This window comes from Schistocerca serialis, chromosome 11, assembly GCF_023864345.2.
Source record: "Schistocerca serialis cubense isolate TAMUIC-IGC-003099 chromosome 11, iqSchSeri2.2, whole genome shotgun sequence".
Classification (NCBI taxonomy): Eukaryota; Metazoa; Arthropoda; class Insecta; order Orthoptera; family Acrididae; genus Schistocerca; species Schistocerca serialis.
The window spans coordinates 148,189,707-148,207,793 of NC_064648.1; the positions used below are offsets into that span (position 1 = coordinate 148,189,707).

The 18,087-nt window shown below is 40.1% G+C and overlaps 1 protein-coding gene and 1 non-coding gene across 3 annotated transcripts in view; both read right to left on the bottom strand.

The window, feature by feature from the left end:
* Positions 1–7,439: 7,439 nt before the first annotated feature.
* Positions 7,440–18,087, bottom strand: part of LOC126427003 (exosome component 10) — a 187,298-nt gene continuing 176,650 nt past the window's right edge. For both annotated transcript variants that reach the window (XM_050089155.1, XM_050089154.1), the window contains exon 18: positions 7,440–7,638. In XM_050089155.1, coding sequence (XP_049945112.1) covers positions 7,564–7,638 — 75 coding nt within the window. In that variant the 3' untranslated portion in view covers positions 7,440–7,563. The remainder of the gene's footprint in view (positions 7,639–18,087) is intronic.
* Trnat-ugu (transfer RNA threonine (anticodon UGU)) lies at positions 8,302–8,376 on the bottom strand. Its single transcript has one exon. It is a non-coding gene; the product is annotated as a tRNA-Thr (tRNA).

Genomic DNA, 18,087 nt, shown 5'->3' on the forward strand with positions numbered 1-18,087 from the left:
ATTGGAATTACTATATTCTTCTTGAAGTCTGAGGAAATTTCACCTGTCTCATACATCTTGCTCACCAGATGGTGGAGTTTTGTTAGGCCTGGCTCTACCAAGGCTGTCAGTAGTTCTAATGGAATGTTGTCTACTCCCGGAGCCTTGTTTCGACTCAGGTCTTTCAGTGCTCTGTCAAACTCTTCACGCAGTATTGTATCTCCCATTTCATCTTCATCTACATCCTCTTCCATTTCCATAATATTGTCCTCAAGTACATCGTCCTTGTATAGACCCTCTATATACTCCTTCCACCTTTCTGCTTTCCCTTCTTTGCTTAGAACTGGGTTTCCATCTGAGCTCATGATATTCATACAAGTGGTTCTCTTTTCTCCGAACGTCTCTTTAATTTTCCTGTAGGCAGTATCTATCTTACCCCTTGTGAGATAAGCCTCTACATCCTTACATTTGTCCTCCAGCCATCCCTGCTTAGCCATTTTGCACTTCCTGTCGATCTCATTTTTGAGACATTTGTATTCCTTTTTGCCTTCTTCATTTACTGCATTTTTGTATTTCCTCCTTTTATCAATTAAATTCAGTATCTCTTCTGTTACCCAAGGATTTCTACTAGCCCTCGTCTTTTTACCTACTTGATCCTCTGCTGCCTTCAGTATTTCATTCCTCAAATCTACCCATTCATCTTCTACTGTATTTCTATCCCCCCATTCCTGTCAATTGTTCCCTTATGCTCTCCCTGAAACTCTGTACAACCTCTGGTTCTTTCAGTTTATCCAGGTCCCATCTCCTTAAATTCCCACCTTTTTGCAATTTCTTCAGTTTTAATCTACAGTTCATAACCAATAGATTGTGGTCAGAGTCCACATCTGCCCCTGGAAATGTCTTACAATTTAAAATCTGTTTCCTAAGTCTCTGTCTTACCGTTATATAATCTATCTGTAACCTTTTAGTATCTCCAGGGTTCCTCCATGTATACAACCTTCTTTCATGATTCTTGAACCAAGTGTTAGCTATGATTAAATTGTGCTCTGTGCAAAATTCTACCAGGCGGCTTCCTCTTTCATTTCTGCCCCCCAATCCATATTCACCTACTACGTTTCCTTCTCTTCCTTTTCCTACTGTCGAATTCCAGTTACCCATGACTATTAAATTTTCGTCTCCCTTCACTACCTGAATAATTTCTTTTATCTCATTATACATTTCATCAATTTCTTCATCATCTGCAGAGCTAGTTGGCATATAAACTTGTACTACTGTAGTAGGCATGGGCTTTGTGTGTATCTTGGCCACAATAATGCGTTCACTATGCTGTTTGTAGTAGCTTACCCGCACTCCTGTTTTTTTTTATTCAGTATTGAACCTACTCCTGCATTACCCCTATTTGATTTTGTATTTATAACCCTGTAATCACCTGACCAAAAGTCTTGTTCCTCCTGCCACCGAACTTCACTAATTTCCACTATATCTAACTTTACCCTATCCATTTCCCTTTTTAAATTTTCTAACCTACCTGCCCGATTAAGGGATCTGACATTCCACATTCCGATCCATAGAATGCCAGTTTTCTTTCTCTTGATAACGACGTCCTCTTGAGTAGTCCCCGCCCGGAGATCCGAATGGGGGACTATTTTACCTCCGGAATATTTTACCCAAGAGGACGCCATCAGCATTTAATCATACAGTAAAGCTGCGTGCCCTCGGGAAAAATTACAGCTGTAGTTTCCCCTTGCTTTCACCCGTTCGCAGCACCAGCACAGCAAGGCTGTTTTGGATCAGTCAACCATCCAGACTGTTTCCCCCTGCAACTACTGAAAAGGCTGCTGCCCCTCTTCAGGAACCACACGTTTGTCTGGCCTCTCAACAGATACCCCTCCGTTGTGGTTGCACCTACAGTACGGCTATCTGTATCGTTGAGGCACGCAAGCCTCCCCACCAACGGCAAGGTCCTTGGTTCATGGGGGGGGGGGGGGGGGGGGGGGGGGGGGGGGGCAGGGTATGAAGTATTTTTAACGTTAAGAAAATTTCAATTCCAACCATGTTGAAAACCTGCTTAATACTGTCTTAAATCATTTTCTTGAACGAAAATCAGCTGAATACATTATGTTTCTTTTTCCTTTGCACGAGATAGAGCCGGGTAAGGGGGATGGGGGGTGGGGCTGGCTCCTCTTGCCTGTAAATATGGGCACCCTTGAAACCTGGTCCCTATTCAGCGCCGGATCTACAATATTTCCAAACCGGGGCAAAAACTTGATAGTGTCGCCTCCCTCCCATTCGAATGTTTGAGATAGGATGTCAAAAATTTAAAAAATCGATATTTCCAACAGTATGTTCATTTTGTAGTACCCATCATTCTGAAGAGTTTGCTATATAAAACATATCTGTTTGAGGAAATGTAAGGCATATTATTTTGACTTAAGTTTGCCAAAGTGCAGTGCAGAGCCATGCCTCTTCACACAGCATACTTCTATCTCACGTCTCTTGTTTTGGTCTGTGGAATTTAAACTTGTATATTTTGTAATGGAAGTCATCAAACCTATGTTCGGGACAGTTCTAATTAAAATGTCCTGTGGTGCCTCTCCTCTTCCCATTCTGCCAGTTTGACATCCTACTCCACACCACCTTAAAAAAACTTACAATTGCTACTGGGTAGGGTTATTTGTGACCAGGAGAATCAGAACTCTTCAGGAAATTTGCACTGTTTATTGACCATTAGATAACTCTCTTTTCTGTGACATCAAATTAAATATAGGAAACATAGACCCAGTACACATTTCTTCAAGTTGTTAGGTCCCAGTATTCCTCTCTCTCTCTCTCTCTAATCTTGCTACAGCTTTACACAATGTTTTCCTTTCTACAAAAGAATGTATTATCTCATCGAAGTTCATCAAATGTTTTACTACATGAATAATCGAAATAATGTCATGTAATATAGAAAAGGCTGTTAATATGAATAGTACCCAAGAGTGGATGGTTTCTCGGTTTGATTACATCTATTTTGTCACTGTCTGCTAGATAAAACGAAACAGGTCTTTCTAATATTGCAGCAATTGTAACACATTCCAATTAAGCAAGACTGTTTTGGCGGAAATGGTCATTTACATGAATAACATAACTGAATATAATTGTTTCATTCACATGCTTCATTTTTTCAAGCACAAGATCAAAAAGTAGGAGTATCGACGTACGAAATTTTTTAAAAATTTCGAATTGTCATATGCTTCCATATAATTTTTATGATGTCCTCGTTTCTTCTCCTTCCTCATTCTAATAAGAAATCTTGTCATCACTAATTCTGTAATTATTCCTGCCATTGTCAAACTTATTCTCCAATTAACTTCACTAACTCTGCCAGAATCACCAGTTTAGTTATTCCGCATTTATTCTCCAGTTAGGCATTATTATGTGTTTGTACAATGCATTTTCTGCACTATTCCGAGAATAGAACTTAAGTGGCTTCTAATTGGAGACTGCACAACTCTCCCTTAATAGTGTAGCAATCGGGCAAAAATTTCTGTCAAAATTTCATTTTCTTGGATACACTGAGAAATAAATATGTAATCTTTCTTACCTGTTAATTGTTTATTTCGACTCTGGTAATCTGAACCTCTGGATTTCACTAATAATTATAACAACACTTATCATTCACACACTCAGTCAACCACAAACAGCTGTTGGTATTCAGTTGTTGAGTTTATTTGGCTCAACTCGTATAGCCCCGTCTCCTTTGGTCTGTGGGCAAGTTTTGTGTTTCTTGATGTGATGGGGAGTCCCCTAGCAGAGACATCATGTACACTTTGCCCGCATTCAAAAATCAACTTACGATTAATTCAGAAACCAACTTAGAATGTGTTCAAAAACCAACTGGGACATGTTTCAAAATCTTATGAATAATCAATAGACAAATGTGTGCTGGATGCTAGGTGGTTTGTGAAACAAGTTTTTTTTTTCTTTTCTTCAAGAATATGAATTTGGTGCCTCCTGAAATTGTCGCCCAGGGCAGATACCCTGGTTTGTAACAGTTCTTCTCTGTGTTAAGTATGTAGACTAATCTTAATAAGAAGTTCCACCTAGTTGGGGCAGGTGATGGTAACCTCCTTTGAACAAATATGCGTAAGTTCTTTTCGAAGATTTGGAAAAAAAAAAGAAAATAGAGACCGCTCACACTATGGAAAAACATTTTACATTTTCTTATATTGCAGATGCTTTGTTGCAAAACCAAATTTAATACATGGGCATAGTGGTGAATATAGACAGCCTTTGGATACTTTGACAAAACCATACTCTGTAGGCCATTAATATGATCAGTCATTACTGATAATCCATTGAGTGACCAAGTTCCAGACAATGCCCTGCTATGGCTGATTTAGTTGCCTGTCTGAGTCTGATGTGTCTTTGGTGTTCTTTCCACCTGATGTCCACAGTTCTGGTGTTCTGGCCAATGTATGACATCACACACTGGCATGGTATGTTGTAAATACCTGGCTTGTGTAGCCCCAGGTCATCTTTTACATTCCCCAGCATAGCCCCAATATGCACATTTTGCCCACCCACCAAAATTGGGGCTATGATGGGGAATGTAAAAGATGACCTGGGGCTAAGGCAACTAAATCAGCCATAGCAGAGCATTGTCTGGAACTTAGTCACTCAATGGATTAGAATGACACCATGATTGTGACACAGACCTCAAGATTTTGGGACAGTGTCATTAAAGAAGCCATTGAGATTAAGGTCACAGATAATCTAATCAACCGTGACTCGGGATACCAAATCAGCACTGCCTGGAATCCAGCACTTGAGCTTGTGAAAACTCAACGCAGGACACTCCGGGATTCTACAAGAAATAGAAGCGGAGACCAAGAGAACAGCCGTGAGAGAAGGTGTCATGCATTAGAGACCAGATTTGACACACCCCAGATCATGAACTCGACTTCAGGAGACGGCCAGGCCGGGCGCAGACGGCGGTCGGAACGCTGGCGACCAGAGAGAGCCAATGTAGCTGTGTCTGGCTTGCGCGGACCGCAGACGGAACACACGACACAGCGTGGACCGATTACGGAGCGCCCAGCATGAAACAGAAGTGGAAATCATAGTGACAGGCATGAGACAGAGTACCCAACATCTCAGATCGGGTCTGACGCACCTCAGATGACGTCTACAACTGTTGGGGACGACCAAAACGGGCACAGACGGCAGTCAGAACATCCGCAATTGGAGGGGTCCTTTAAAGCCAAGTCTGGCAGGCGCAGACCATGAGGGTACACTCGACTCCACGCGGACTGAATACGGGACGCCAGCTCCTTCCAGGCATAAATACTGGACTCGATCGACCCAAGGATCAGTCTCAGGTAGCACATGAAGAAGACAGCGAGGCACGCTGTTGAAATATCGTGCGAGAACGATGCAAATATCCAGCTGGACTCCCAAATATCCAAGATGTCAACAGATCGCCAGGAAAGCATGAAGAATTACAAGACTTAACATTGTTTGCCTGCTTAAGAATTATTCCCATTTACCTGATTAGCAACAACTTTTGAAGTGAATTTGCATTCAGAAACATCTTCAGAATTGAGTTGTAGGTGTCCATATCATCCTCAAATTTGTATAAATCATCCCTGAAAAACATTTTTCAGGCACAAACTCTGCACAAGTTACTACTACTGGCAGCCACGTTTTTGGCACTTACCACTCTTTATATGCACACATCCTGACAGAAGTGTGAATCTGAAATTACAGACAGGGCTACCATTTCTTGGTTTATCATGGAGCCATAAACTAATGTGAATAAAGCACACCCTGTACCATGTTTAGATGCAATTATTCTGTTTCTCATAGAGTGTCTATTTAACGCTGTTTACAGCTTAAGTATTCATTTTATTGCATATGCATAAATTGTTCTACAAATTAGTAGCAATTTTCAAGGAGGTATAATTTCTATGTGACACTTTCCTTCTCCAAGACAAGTTATCCTGGAATGTGATGCCATGAAACATTTGTGAATGGAGATAAGCAAAGTAAGTCCACATCTTGATTTCACATGCTGCCACTGAAACTTTACACTATTGTACTTCAACATGGTTTAATTACCAGTAATGAGCAGAAACTCATTCTAAAGTAATATAGTCAAAGGTTTTCCACGAATAAAGTGTAAGAATTCCTCATTTTACAGTCGACTAGCCCTGAGGGCAAAGTCTACAGCTTCCCTTTTGGCCCATATTCTGGCCAGTGACCAAAACTGTCATGTCATATATTATTCCCTGGCACAGAAGCATCTGTTTAGTATTTCTTCTGGTCTTGTTGTCCATCCTATACTAATATCCAGGCTTCCTCTTTCCAGAAAAGGTAAGTAACATAGGTAAGATTTTGCTTACACATTTGCTTAACAACTCACCTTCAATACTTCCTCTTTCCATTTACAAGCAGTTTTCATTGCACAATAACAGCAGCACCTCAAAATCAAAAGAAACTGCTCCACTGATAACCGATGTTCACATAAATTTGCACAACTTCTGCTTACGGTGCACACTATTCAGAAACTTGTCACAGAGACAACAGAATATCATTGTATATGACAGCTTAAACGTTACTTGCAAGCACCATTACTCATTGTAGGACAAAATTTGAAACAGGTTGCAGAAAAAAGTGTGCAATTTTGATGTTTCTTGACAGCAATACTACCAAAGAAAGAGTTAAAGTGTTTGAAGTGTAAACCTGCTGTGGACCACATCAATTAAAATAGCACACTTTAGACAGTCACTTTTCCTCCAGATACAACAGAGGTGCAGCTACCAGAGGTATATTAGCAGAGGTAAATATGGTTATGCTACACATCTTTGTGGAAACTCAAAGTAATCGTCACAGTCCCGGTGTCAGTTGATAGTGCGTGCAGTGATACATGTCTAGAAATGAATCAACACTGTGGCACTGGCTTCTTATGTTACAAAGCAACTTCTCTACAAGAATCTAAACAAAACTCGTATTGTACACACAGATAAACTAAAGTAAGTAGTGCTGTTGTTGAACAGGCTGGCCTCGTACAGGGAAGTGTGGAGGCTCCAGGCTCTACCTGGCCATCTTGATTAACATTTTCTGTGACTTCCTCAAACTACTTCACAGCGGTTTCCACAATGAAGACGCAACCAACTACCTGTCCCATCCTTGTCAAAGTAGAGCTGTAAGTATGTAAATGTCTGAATATATGAATTACCATGACATGTCCACTATCCTCACAAAATTGACCTCCATATGAACAAAAACAACAACAGCAGCAGTTACTACTACTACTACTACTACTACTACTACCACCACCACCACCACCACGACCACCACCACCACCACCGTCGCCGTCGCCACTACATCTGTTTACCATAGGTTCCCCCCAGGAATTTTCAGCACTGTGTTCCATGTCACATTTGAACCAGTGATTAAAGAAGTTCACAGAGCACTCACTTTTGAGAGGAAAAGTTAATTTTCCTCCAAACTTTTATTAAAAAACACATCAATACAACAATGGATAAATGCTTCCTCGTTACAGTCTGTACAGAGTTGCACACGTCAGTCGCCCCAGACTCAGAGCAGCTTCTTGGCGAATGTGATGCTCTTCTGGTTCATCTTGCCGGCAAACATGGCTTTCCCTTTCTTGCCCTGCAATGTAAACACCGCATTTTGTATTCACAATGCTATTCAGTTTCCACGTGCTCTGTAAATGATATTTTTTAGTAACAACATCTTTAAACAACATACAAATTATTTACTACATGACTTGCATTTGGGAGTAGCTCTTGAACAGTAATCTGACAGAAGATATATGAGGGATGTTCAATAAGTAAGTTTTCCCTATTTTATAAAAACTTCATGCTAACTGGCAGCACACTGACAAGGTACTGTGGTACGCATTGTAAGCCAATGTGTATGTTTTCAACGTATACTGGTCAAACTCACCAGCACTCACAAGACGTGTACAGTTCGTTTTACAGAGAAATAAAACAAGGGAAACTAACTTATTGGGCAACACTTGTAATAAACAAATTTGGATGCTTATATTCGCAGTAGTCATATCAGACTGTAAAAGGAAATAATAAAGATAAGTATTCTTTACTATGAGACTAATCGTAACTAAATAGCATTCATGAATACTGCCTAGCACCTGTCAGTATTCTTTTGTGAGGGGGAAACCAAAACAAAATACACAGAAAATTAAAAATTAAAAAAGAAAAGAAAAATGTTATAAATGAAATGATAGTTAAATGGACACCCTAGCTGCAAACAGGCGTTGATGTACTTCATTGGGGACATGTTGAAAATGTGTGCCCCGACCGGGACTTGAACCCGGGATCTCCTGCTTACATGGCAGACGCTCTATCCATCTGAGCCACCGCGGGCACAGAGGATAGCGCGTCTGCAGGGACTTATCCCTTGCACGCTCCCCGTGAGATCCACATTCCCAACATGTCCACACCACTACATTCGTAGTGCGCCTGATAGATGTTTGCCCATCATACTCATTACTCGTGGCAGATTAACCTACCAAGTCCCGTACGAGTTCGGGCATTGCGTGTGCGTTCGCACAAGAAGGTCAATGGCCGGGACGCCATATTTTAACTATACATGACGGTAGTATCTGTTCCCGAAAGAACAGTTACCGTGGATGACCATGCAACTTTGCTAGAAATGAAATGATAATTAAATGGACACCCTAGCTAGCTTCCCGGCCATTGACCTTCTTGTGCGAACGCACACGCTATGCCCGAACTCGTAAGGGACTTGGTAGATTAATCTGCCACGAGTAATGAGTATGATGGGTAAACATCTATTAGGCGCACTACACATGTAGTGGTGTGGACATGTTGGGAATGTGGATCTCATGGGGAGCGTGCAAGGGATAAGTCCCTGCAGACGCACTGTCCTCTGTGTCTTCGGTGGCTCAGATGGATAGAGCGTCTGCCATGTAAGCAGGAGAGCCCGGGTTCGAGTCCTGGTCGGGGCACACATTTTCAACATGTCCCCAATGAAGTACATCAACGCCTGTTTGCAGCTAGGGTGTCCATTTAATTATCATTTCATTTCTAGCATAGCTGCATGGTCATCCACGGTAACTGTTCTTTTGGTAACAGATACTACCATCATATATAGTTAAAAAATGTTATACTTAACCACCTAACACGCACTAATAATACATAAATTAATATTCAAAAACATAAGTGCAAAAATAGAGGTGCTTCACACGGTTGTAATTTATTATTTGACAAGACAACTGTGACTGTAACAATGTGGGTTATTTCATTATATTTTCTATCACATTCCTGTCTACAAGCAAATCCCAGACACCACTTAAATAATAAATAATTAATACATAGGTTATATGTTATTAAAACAAATAAAAATACAACAGGTGGTTAATAATTCATATCACTTTCATTACAACGCAAATATAGAAGGTTTTTTTTTTTCTTTTCTTACATCTAATATGGTATCAAATGATTGGAAAGCATTATGAAATAAATATAGAAGGGTTTTTTTTCTTTTTTTTACATCTAATATGGTATCAAATGACTGGAAAGCATTATGAAATAAATATTGTAAACAGTATTATATGTATTGTAAGAAAAACATACTTTATAACAGAGTATCACAAACAGAGCGACAAAGATCACAATCCGCTACATTTATATTGGGGGCATTGGCAGCTATGGACATGAGAGAAGGGGAACAAAAGGGGGAAGTGACCAAAGACAAGCAATGAGATGGGGCTGTGACTGGGAGGATTTGCTTCACTGTCTGACATGTCAAGTGTTTTAGGGAAAAGTTATGAGGGAGTCATTGCATGTCATACCAACACAGTGATTTCGCTCTCCATCTGAGATTTTGATAAAACTTGGCGGATATGTTGTCTACATACAGATTGAGAGAAGTACCCAATTTTATTAAAATATGTTGATCCATTATGAAAATATGGCAATGTGAAGTTGCAAAAAAAAAATCACCAAAAAATACCCCACTCCCATAATTTCAAACTGTTGTAGGAACTCTCCTAATTAATCTAAAATGAAAGGAAGCATTTTCCATAGGCTTTCATATGATACACAACACAACATGGTTTTGAACTGAAAATTGTTCTTCAAATTTAAATTTTTAATTTATCAAAAAGCAAATCATCAAAATTTTTCAAAAAATTATGTTTAAGATACTTTATATTATTTCTAACTGATTCTCTGAGTATGAAAATGGGACTGCCACAGGTTCACATCTTTATAAAATTTCAAAGTACAAAATTTGAGACTTCTGTAAAATTTATAGATTTAAGTGGAAATAATCATAATCTTATGCTTAATATATATGTATGCACACATTCAAATTTATCGTTGTATATTATTTCCAACATCACTTGTGAAACACAGTACAAACAGTGCGTGTATTAAGACTTCACATCTTTTTAAAAACTTCATTTGTTTTTACAGTATTATCCCCAGGATTTTGACATATTCTTCCTGCTTGTGTCATTGTATTTACTTTACAAAGAACATCATTTACAGATAGCCATTGAGTATCAGGTTTTGTAGGATATGGAGGAGGAGGAGGAGATTGGTGTTTAACGTCCTGTCGACAACGAGGTCATTAGAGACGGAGCACAAGCTCGGACTAGGGAAGGAGGAATGAAATCGGCCAAGACCTTTCAAAGGAACCAACCCGGCATTTGCCTGAAGTGATCTAGGGAATCACAGAAAACCTAAATCAGGATGGCTAGATGCGGGATTGAACCGTCGTCCTCCCGAACGCGAGTCCAGTGTGCTAATCACTGTGCCACCACGCTTGGTGTGTAGGATACGCATAAGAGTGTGATGGGCTAGCTCGGTGAAGGTAAGTAGCTTTAATTTTATCAAGACTTCCCTCTTTTATTAAATTGTTACCTAGCCAACATTTCTTGTCATAGACGGTAGCAATGTATCCACAAACATCTCTCCGGGACAGTTTTTCTGGAGATTTTGACTTTAAACAGTATATTATGTTGTATCTGAAGAATATTTTTGATGTACTCCACGCTACACATACAGAGGTGTGGAGTCTCCTTGTCCCTTTGATGGTAACAGACAGACTTATGAGCTCTTCTAAAAATCTTTCAGTTTCAATATACTCTTCTTGTGCTGAAACTGCCCAATCAAAAAGTAGCTGTGGAATAAGAATTTGGTTCATACGAATTCTGCAGACTTCGTTTTGTTGCTAATCTCGTAACAGTGCAGCCAACATGATCGCAAGGTCATTTTCCATTAGTAGAGGCAAAAAGGCCATTTTGTTTTGGTGCCAAAATCTTTTTTGTGGAAACATAAGCTTACAAAATTCTTTTTACTTGTGTACTGCACTGCACTGCCATCCCAAAGGTAGTATATCTTCTGTATATCAGTTTGAAATTCTGTTTTTAAAAATTGAATTAGCTTTTTTTGAAAACAGTAAATTGCTATGGTGTCATGTTCTAGACAGTCAGACATCATGACATGGCTCATATGCTTTGTTTCTTTCTCCCCTTTGTAATACACTACAAAGGGGAATACTGCTGTGTCACATGACAACTCTGGACCTCATCTAAAATGACAAAAGTGTAATTCTCACATAAGTAAGATGTAACAACATACTCATCCTCATTCAAGTTTTCTTTCACTTGATTTACAAAAGAGCTTTGCTGCCCAGCAAGAAAATCACGGAGTATCAATGTGGTCAATTTTTCCGAAAATAACTCAACAAACTCCGATGAGGTCCTCTGCATAGTTTTAAGTTACATCTATCTACTGAAACCCACTGTCAAAAAGTGTTATTTTCAACCATATTATCATCAAATGCATTTTGAAGTGCACTTTATATTTGGTTGCTTCCTGGGCAAGAACTAGTTTCTCATCATATAGTGTATCGATTCTGGATTGCACAGCACTTTTGCTAAAGAGTGTTTGTAAAAGTCCAAGTCTCCTTTGGGTAACATACCAAGTTTAGCAATATCTATCATGAATAGTTAGAATTAAAAAAATCAGATTTTTCATCCCAATTCATACTTTTTATATATACTCCTAACTTTTAATAATTATGCCTATAAGATTATTAAAAAAATATATATATATTTAAGTAGTTCCAATAAAATGACCTATCTTAGTCACTAGTTACATTCCAAACATTAAACAAAAATTTATGAAAAGGTGGATATATATTTATTTATGGGTAAGTTGTGCATATTTCCAATTTAGTTTATAAATTTTACAAAAATCTCACTTTTTATATATTTTTGAAATTTTATAAAGCTGTAAACCCTTGAGAGCCTTGGGAGAGCCAGCCGTGACAAAATTCTTCCATCTGGCAAGATGTACGAGAGAGGTGAAATACCCTCAAACTTCAAGAACAATGTAGTAACTCAAAAATCAAAGAAACCAGGTGTTGACAGAAGTGAAAATTACAAAAGTATCAGTTTAATAAGTCACGGCTGCAAAATATTAACATGAATTCTTTAAGAAGAATGTAAAAACTGGTAAAAGCCAACCTTGGGGAAGATCAGATTGGATTCCGAAGAAATGTAGGAACATGCGAGGCAATACTGACCCTACGACTTATCTTAGGAGAGAGGTTGAGGAAGGGTAAACCTACATTTATACCATTTGTGGACTTACAAAAAGCTTTTGACAATGTTGACTGAAATAGTCTCTCTGAAGTTCTGAAGGTAGCATGGGTAAAACACAGGGAGCGAAAGGCTATTTACAACTTGTACAGAAACCGGACAGCAGTGATAAGAGTTGACGGGCATGAAAGGGAAGCAGTGGTTAAGGAGGGAATGAGCCAGGACTGTAGCCTATCCCCGATGTTATTTAATCTGTACATTGAGCAAGCAATGAAGGAAACAAAAGAAAATTTTGGAGTAGGAATTAAAGTCCAGGGAGAAGAAATAAAAACTTGGAGGTTTGCAATGCCATCGTAATTCTGTCAGAGGCAGTACAGGACTTGGAAGAGCAGCTGAACGAAATGGACAGTGTCTTGAATGCAGAATATAAGAGGAACGTCAACAAAAGCACAATTAGGATAATGGATTGTAGTCAAACTAAATCAGGTGATGCTGACGGGATTAGATTAGGAGATGAGACACTTAAAACAGCCGATGAGTTCTACTATTTGCGCAGCAAAGTAGCTGATGATGGTCAAAGTAAAGAGGATATAAATTAATGATATGAATATAATAGAGGGAAACATTCCACGTAGGATGCAGCTGCTTGCGTCTGTATATGTGTGGATGGATATGTGTGTGTGTGTGTGTGTGTGTGTGTGTGTGTGTGTGTGTGAGTGTATACCCGTCCTTTTTTCCCCCTAAGGTAAGTCTTTCCGCTCCCAGGATTGGAATGACTCCTTACCCTCTCCCTTAAAACCCACATCCTTTCGTCTTTCCCTCTCCTTCCCTCTTTCCTGACGAAGCAGCCGTTGGTTGCGAAAGCTAGAATTTTGTGTGTATGTTTGTGTTTGTTTGTGTGTCTATCGACCTGCCAGCGCTTTTGTTTGGTAAGTCTCATCATCTTTGTTTTTAGATATAAAGAGGATATAAAACGTAGATGGCAAGGCAAGGAAAGCATTTCTGAAGATTAGAGATTTGTTAACATTAATATAGATTTAAATGTTAGGAAGTCTTTTCTGAAGATGTTTATTTAGAGTGTAGCCATGTATGGAAGTGAAATATGGATGATAAAAAGTTTCAACAAAAAGAGAATAGAAGCTTTCGAAATGTGGTGCTACAGAATAATAGTGAATAACAGATTGGTCGATCATGTAACTAATGAGGAGGTACTGAATAGAGTTGGGGAGACAAGGAAATTATGGCAAAACTTGAACAAAGGAAGAGAGACATTCTGAGACATCAAGGGCTCACCCACTTAGTATTGAGGGGAAGTGTGGGAGGTAAAAATCGTAGAGGGAGACCAACAGATGAATACACTAAGCAGATTCAGAAGGATGTAGGTTGCATCAATTATTCAGAGATGAAGAGGCTCACACAGGATAGGGTAGCAAGGAATGCTGCATCAAACCAGTCTTCAGACTGAGGAGGACAACAACAATTTTACATTTAGGGAATTAGTTAGCAATAATGTGAACAGTTGGATATAATTTTTTTTTTTAAATAAACTTCTCCTCAATCCATATTGTATTGTACACCATAGGAAAGCTTATGGAAAATGCTGCAATATGGAACATCCCCCATTATTTTAGCTTATTAGGAGAGTTGCTAGAAGAATTTGAAATTAAGGCAGTGAACCATTTTTGGTGATTTCTGACAACTTCAGATTGACATATTTTCAAGATGGGTCATCATATTTTAAGAAAATTGAGTATTTTTTCTTATCTATTTGTAGGCTACATCTCTGCAGAGTTTCGTCAAAACCTAATGTGACGACTTGAAATTCGTACTAAAACTGTGGTTTTTTTGAGGTGGAACACCCTGAGGATGACAGGAGGAAGTGCTTCAGCTTCACATTACACAAAACAGGTAGGACACCAAATTGTGTGCAGACTGCAGGGCAGCTCATTCCAGAAGCGGGTGGCAGTGCCAGAGGAGTAATTCACGATCGTTTCTCTTTTACGGGTGGGTACACCCACATCTACATCTACATCTACATCTACATCCATACTCCGCAAGCCACCTGACGGTGTGTGGCAGAGGGTACCTTGAGTACCTGTATCGGTTCTCACTTCTATTCCAGTCTCTTATTGTTTGTGGAAAGAAGGATTGTCGGTATGCCTCTGTGTGGGCTCTAATCTCTCTGATTTTATCCTCATGGTCTCTTCGCGAGATATACGTAGGAGGGAGCAATATACTGCTTGACTCCTCCGTGAAGGTATGTTCTCGAAACTTCAACAAAAGCCTGTACCAAGCTACTGAGAGTCTTCCACTGGAGTTTATCTATCATCTCCGTAACGCTTTCGCGATTACTAAATGATCCTGTAACGAAGTGCACTGCTCTCCATTGGATCTTCTCTCTCTCTTCTATCAACCCTATCTGGTACGGATCCCGCACTGCTGAGCAGTATTCGAGCAATGGGCAAACAAGCGTACTGTAACCTACTTCCTTTGTTTTCGGATTGCATTTCCTTAGGATTCTTCCAACAAATCTCAGTCTGGCATCTGCTTTACCGACAATCAACTTTATATGTTCATTCTACTTTAAATCAGTCCTAATGTGTACTCCCAGATAATTTATGGAATTAACTGCTTCTAGTTGCTGACCTTCTATTTTGTAGCTAAATGATAAGGCATCTTTCTTTCTGTGTATTCGCAGCACATTACACTTGTCTACATTGAGACTCAATTTCCATTCCCTGCACCAGGCGTCAATTCGCTGCAGATCCTCCTACTTTTAAGTACAATTTTCCATTGTTACAACCTCTCAATATACTACAGCATCATCCGCAAAAAGCCTCAGTGAACTTCCAATGTTACCCACAAGGTCATTTATGTATATTGTGAATAGCAACGGTCTTACGACACTCCCCTGCGGCACACCTGAAATCACTCTTAGTTCAGAAGACTTCTCTCCATTGAGAATGACATGCTGTGTTCTGTTATCTAGGAACTCTTCAACCCAATCACACAATTGGTCTGATAGTCCATATGCTCTTACTGTGTTCATTAAACGACTGTGGAGAACTGTATCGAACGCCTTGCGGAAGTCGAGAAACACGGCATCTACCTGGGAACCCGTGTCTATGGCCCTCTGAGTCTCGTGGACGAATAGCGCTTGCTGGGTTTCACACGATCGTCTTTTTCGAAACCCATGCTGATTCCTACAGAGTAGATTTCTAGTCTCCAGAAAAGTCATTATACTCGAACATAATACGTGTTCCAAAACTCTACAACTGATCGACGTTAGAGATATAGATCTATAGTTCTGCACATCTGTTCGACGTCCCTTCCTGAAAATGGGGATGACCTGTGCCCTTTTCCAATCCTTTGGAACGCTACGCTCTTCTAGAGACCTACGGTACACCGCTGCAAGAATGGGGGCAAGTTCCTTCGCGTACCCTGTGTAAAATCGAACTGGTACCCCATCAGGTCCAGCGGCCTTTCCTCTTTTGAGTGATTTTAATTGTTTCTCTATCCCTCCGTCGTCTATTTCGATATCTGCCATTTTGTCATCTGCGCGACAATCTAGAGAGGGAACTACAGTGCAGTCTTCCTCTGTGAACAGCTTTGGAAAAAGACATTTAGTATTTCGCCCTTTATTGTGTCATCCTCTGTTTCAGTACCATTTTGGTCACAGAGTGTCTGGACATTTTGTTTTGACCCACCTACCGCTTTGACATAAGCCCAAAATTTCTTTGGATTTTCTTCCAACTAGGATTCTAAACATGAGAGACCAAATGTCAAAACTATGACACAGATGCATTCTGAATAAGTGACGGGAGGTACTGCAGCACTTGCACAGCAGTGAGCCGACAAAGCAGCATTTGGTGGCCACGAGAGTTGTTTGACTTGGTCAACCAGATGGAGTTTCTTCTGTAGCAACCGAACACGCCGATTGTGGCCTGCCTCCACTACCCCTGTCACTTCTCAATGAGCTGCAGTTGTGCAAATTTTCATGCACGCGTGCAAACAAACTACGGTGTGGTTGATGCTGGCCTGTGGAGCATCCTCAATACATGCATCCAGTAGCTCAAACATTGCACTCAGCTATTCCATACGTCAGGTACACATCTGCAAGCTCTCCATTTGTATAACATATCACACTCCTCATATTCTGGCTAGCGCTCGAATGAGGAAACTCTCGTGTTTTGCTCAGTACTCTCATGGCACAGCACTGCCCAGTGGCAGGTGATGATGTTTGCGGCCATGAGTTCCTGCACAATTCTCAAGCTTTATGAAGTGCCCCACTTGCTCTAGAAGTATGTTGCAACATTTCCGGGACACCTCGTATCTAAGATTGTGTGTTTGGACTGATATAAAGTCGAATGATTACATAACAGTAATTGCAGTAAGACAGATGCCAGACTGAGATTTATTTGAAGAAGCATCAGGAGACATAGTCCACCAGTGAAGGAGTTAGCTAAGAAAATCCCAGTTTGATCAACAATCGAACACTGCTAGTCAGTCAGGGATCTGTACCCGACAGGATCGAATGTGGAAATAAATACAAAGAAGAGCAGTGCATGTTTTCACAGGTTCGTTTAGTAAGCAAGAAAGTGTGAGAGGTCTGCTCATCCAACACAGTGTGGTTTACTGTTACAATGCTGAGAGCATACATTCCTGGAAGAGTCAACCGATTGTCGCTTCCTCCTAACAAGGGAACCTCCCCATCGCACCCCCCTCAGATTTAGTTATAATTTGGCACAGTGAATAGGCCTTGAAAAACTGAACAAAGATTAATCGAGAAAACAGGAAGAAGTTGTGTGGAACTATGAAAAAAATAAGCAAAATATACAAACTGAGTAGTCCATGCGCAAGATAAGCAAAATCAAGGATAGTCTGAGCTCAGGAGCGCCGTGGTCCCGTGTTTAGCGTGAACAGCTGCGGAACGAGAGGTCATTGGTTCAAGTCTTCCCTCGAGTGAAAAGTTTAATTTTTTATCTTCAGACAATGATCAAAGTTTAGGCACTCACACATAATCAACTTGGCTCTCCAAAATTCCAGGACATGTTCAGATTTGCTTGGACATATGCATTGATTTGACGGTCTACACACGGAAAAATTTGAAAACGTTAAAAACACATGTTTTGACAGAGCACAGGGAAAACCGTGTGACTGTGAAACTGTTGCATTCATTTGTTGCAGTTTATGTGACAAACTCTTACGTTTTCATCACTTTTTTGGGAGTGATTATCACATCCACATGAAAACCTAAATCGGGCAAGGTAGAAGAATCTTTTTACCCATTCGCCAAGTGTACAAGTTAAGTGGGTCGACAACATATTCCTGTCATGTGACGCACATGCCGTCACCAGTGTCGTATAGAATATATCAGACGTGTTTTCCTGTGGAGGAATCGGTTGACCTATGACCTTGCGATCAAATGTTTATCGCACGGTTTTGCGGTGCGGTCACAAAACACAGACACTAAACTTATTACAGTGAACAGAGACATCAAT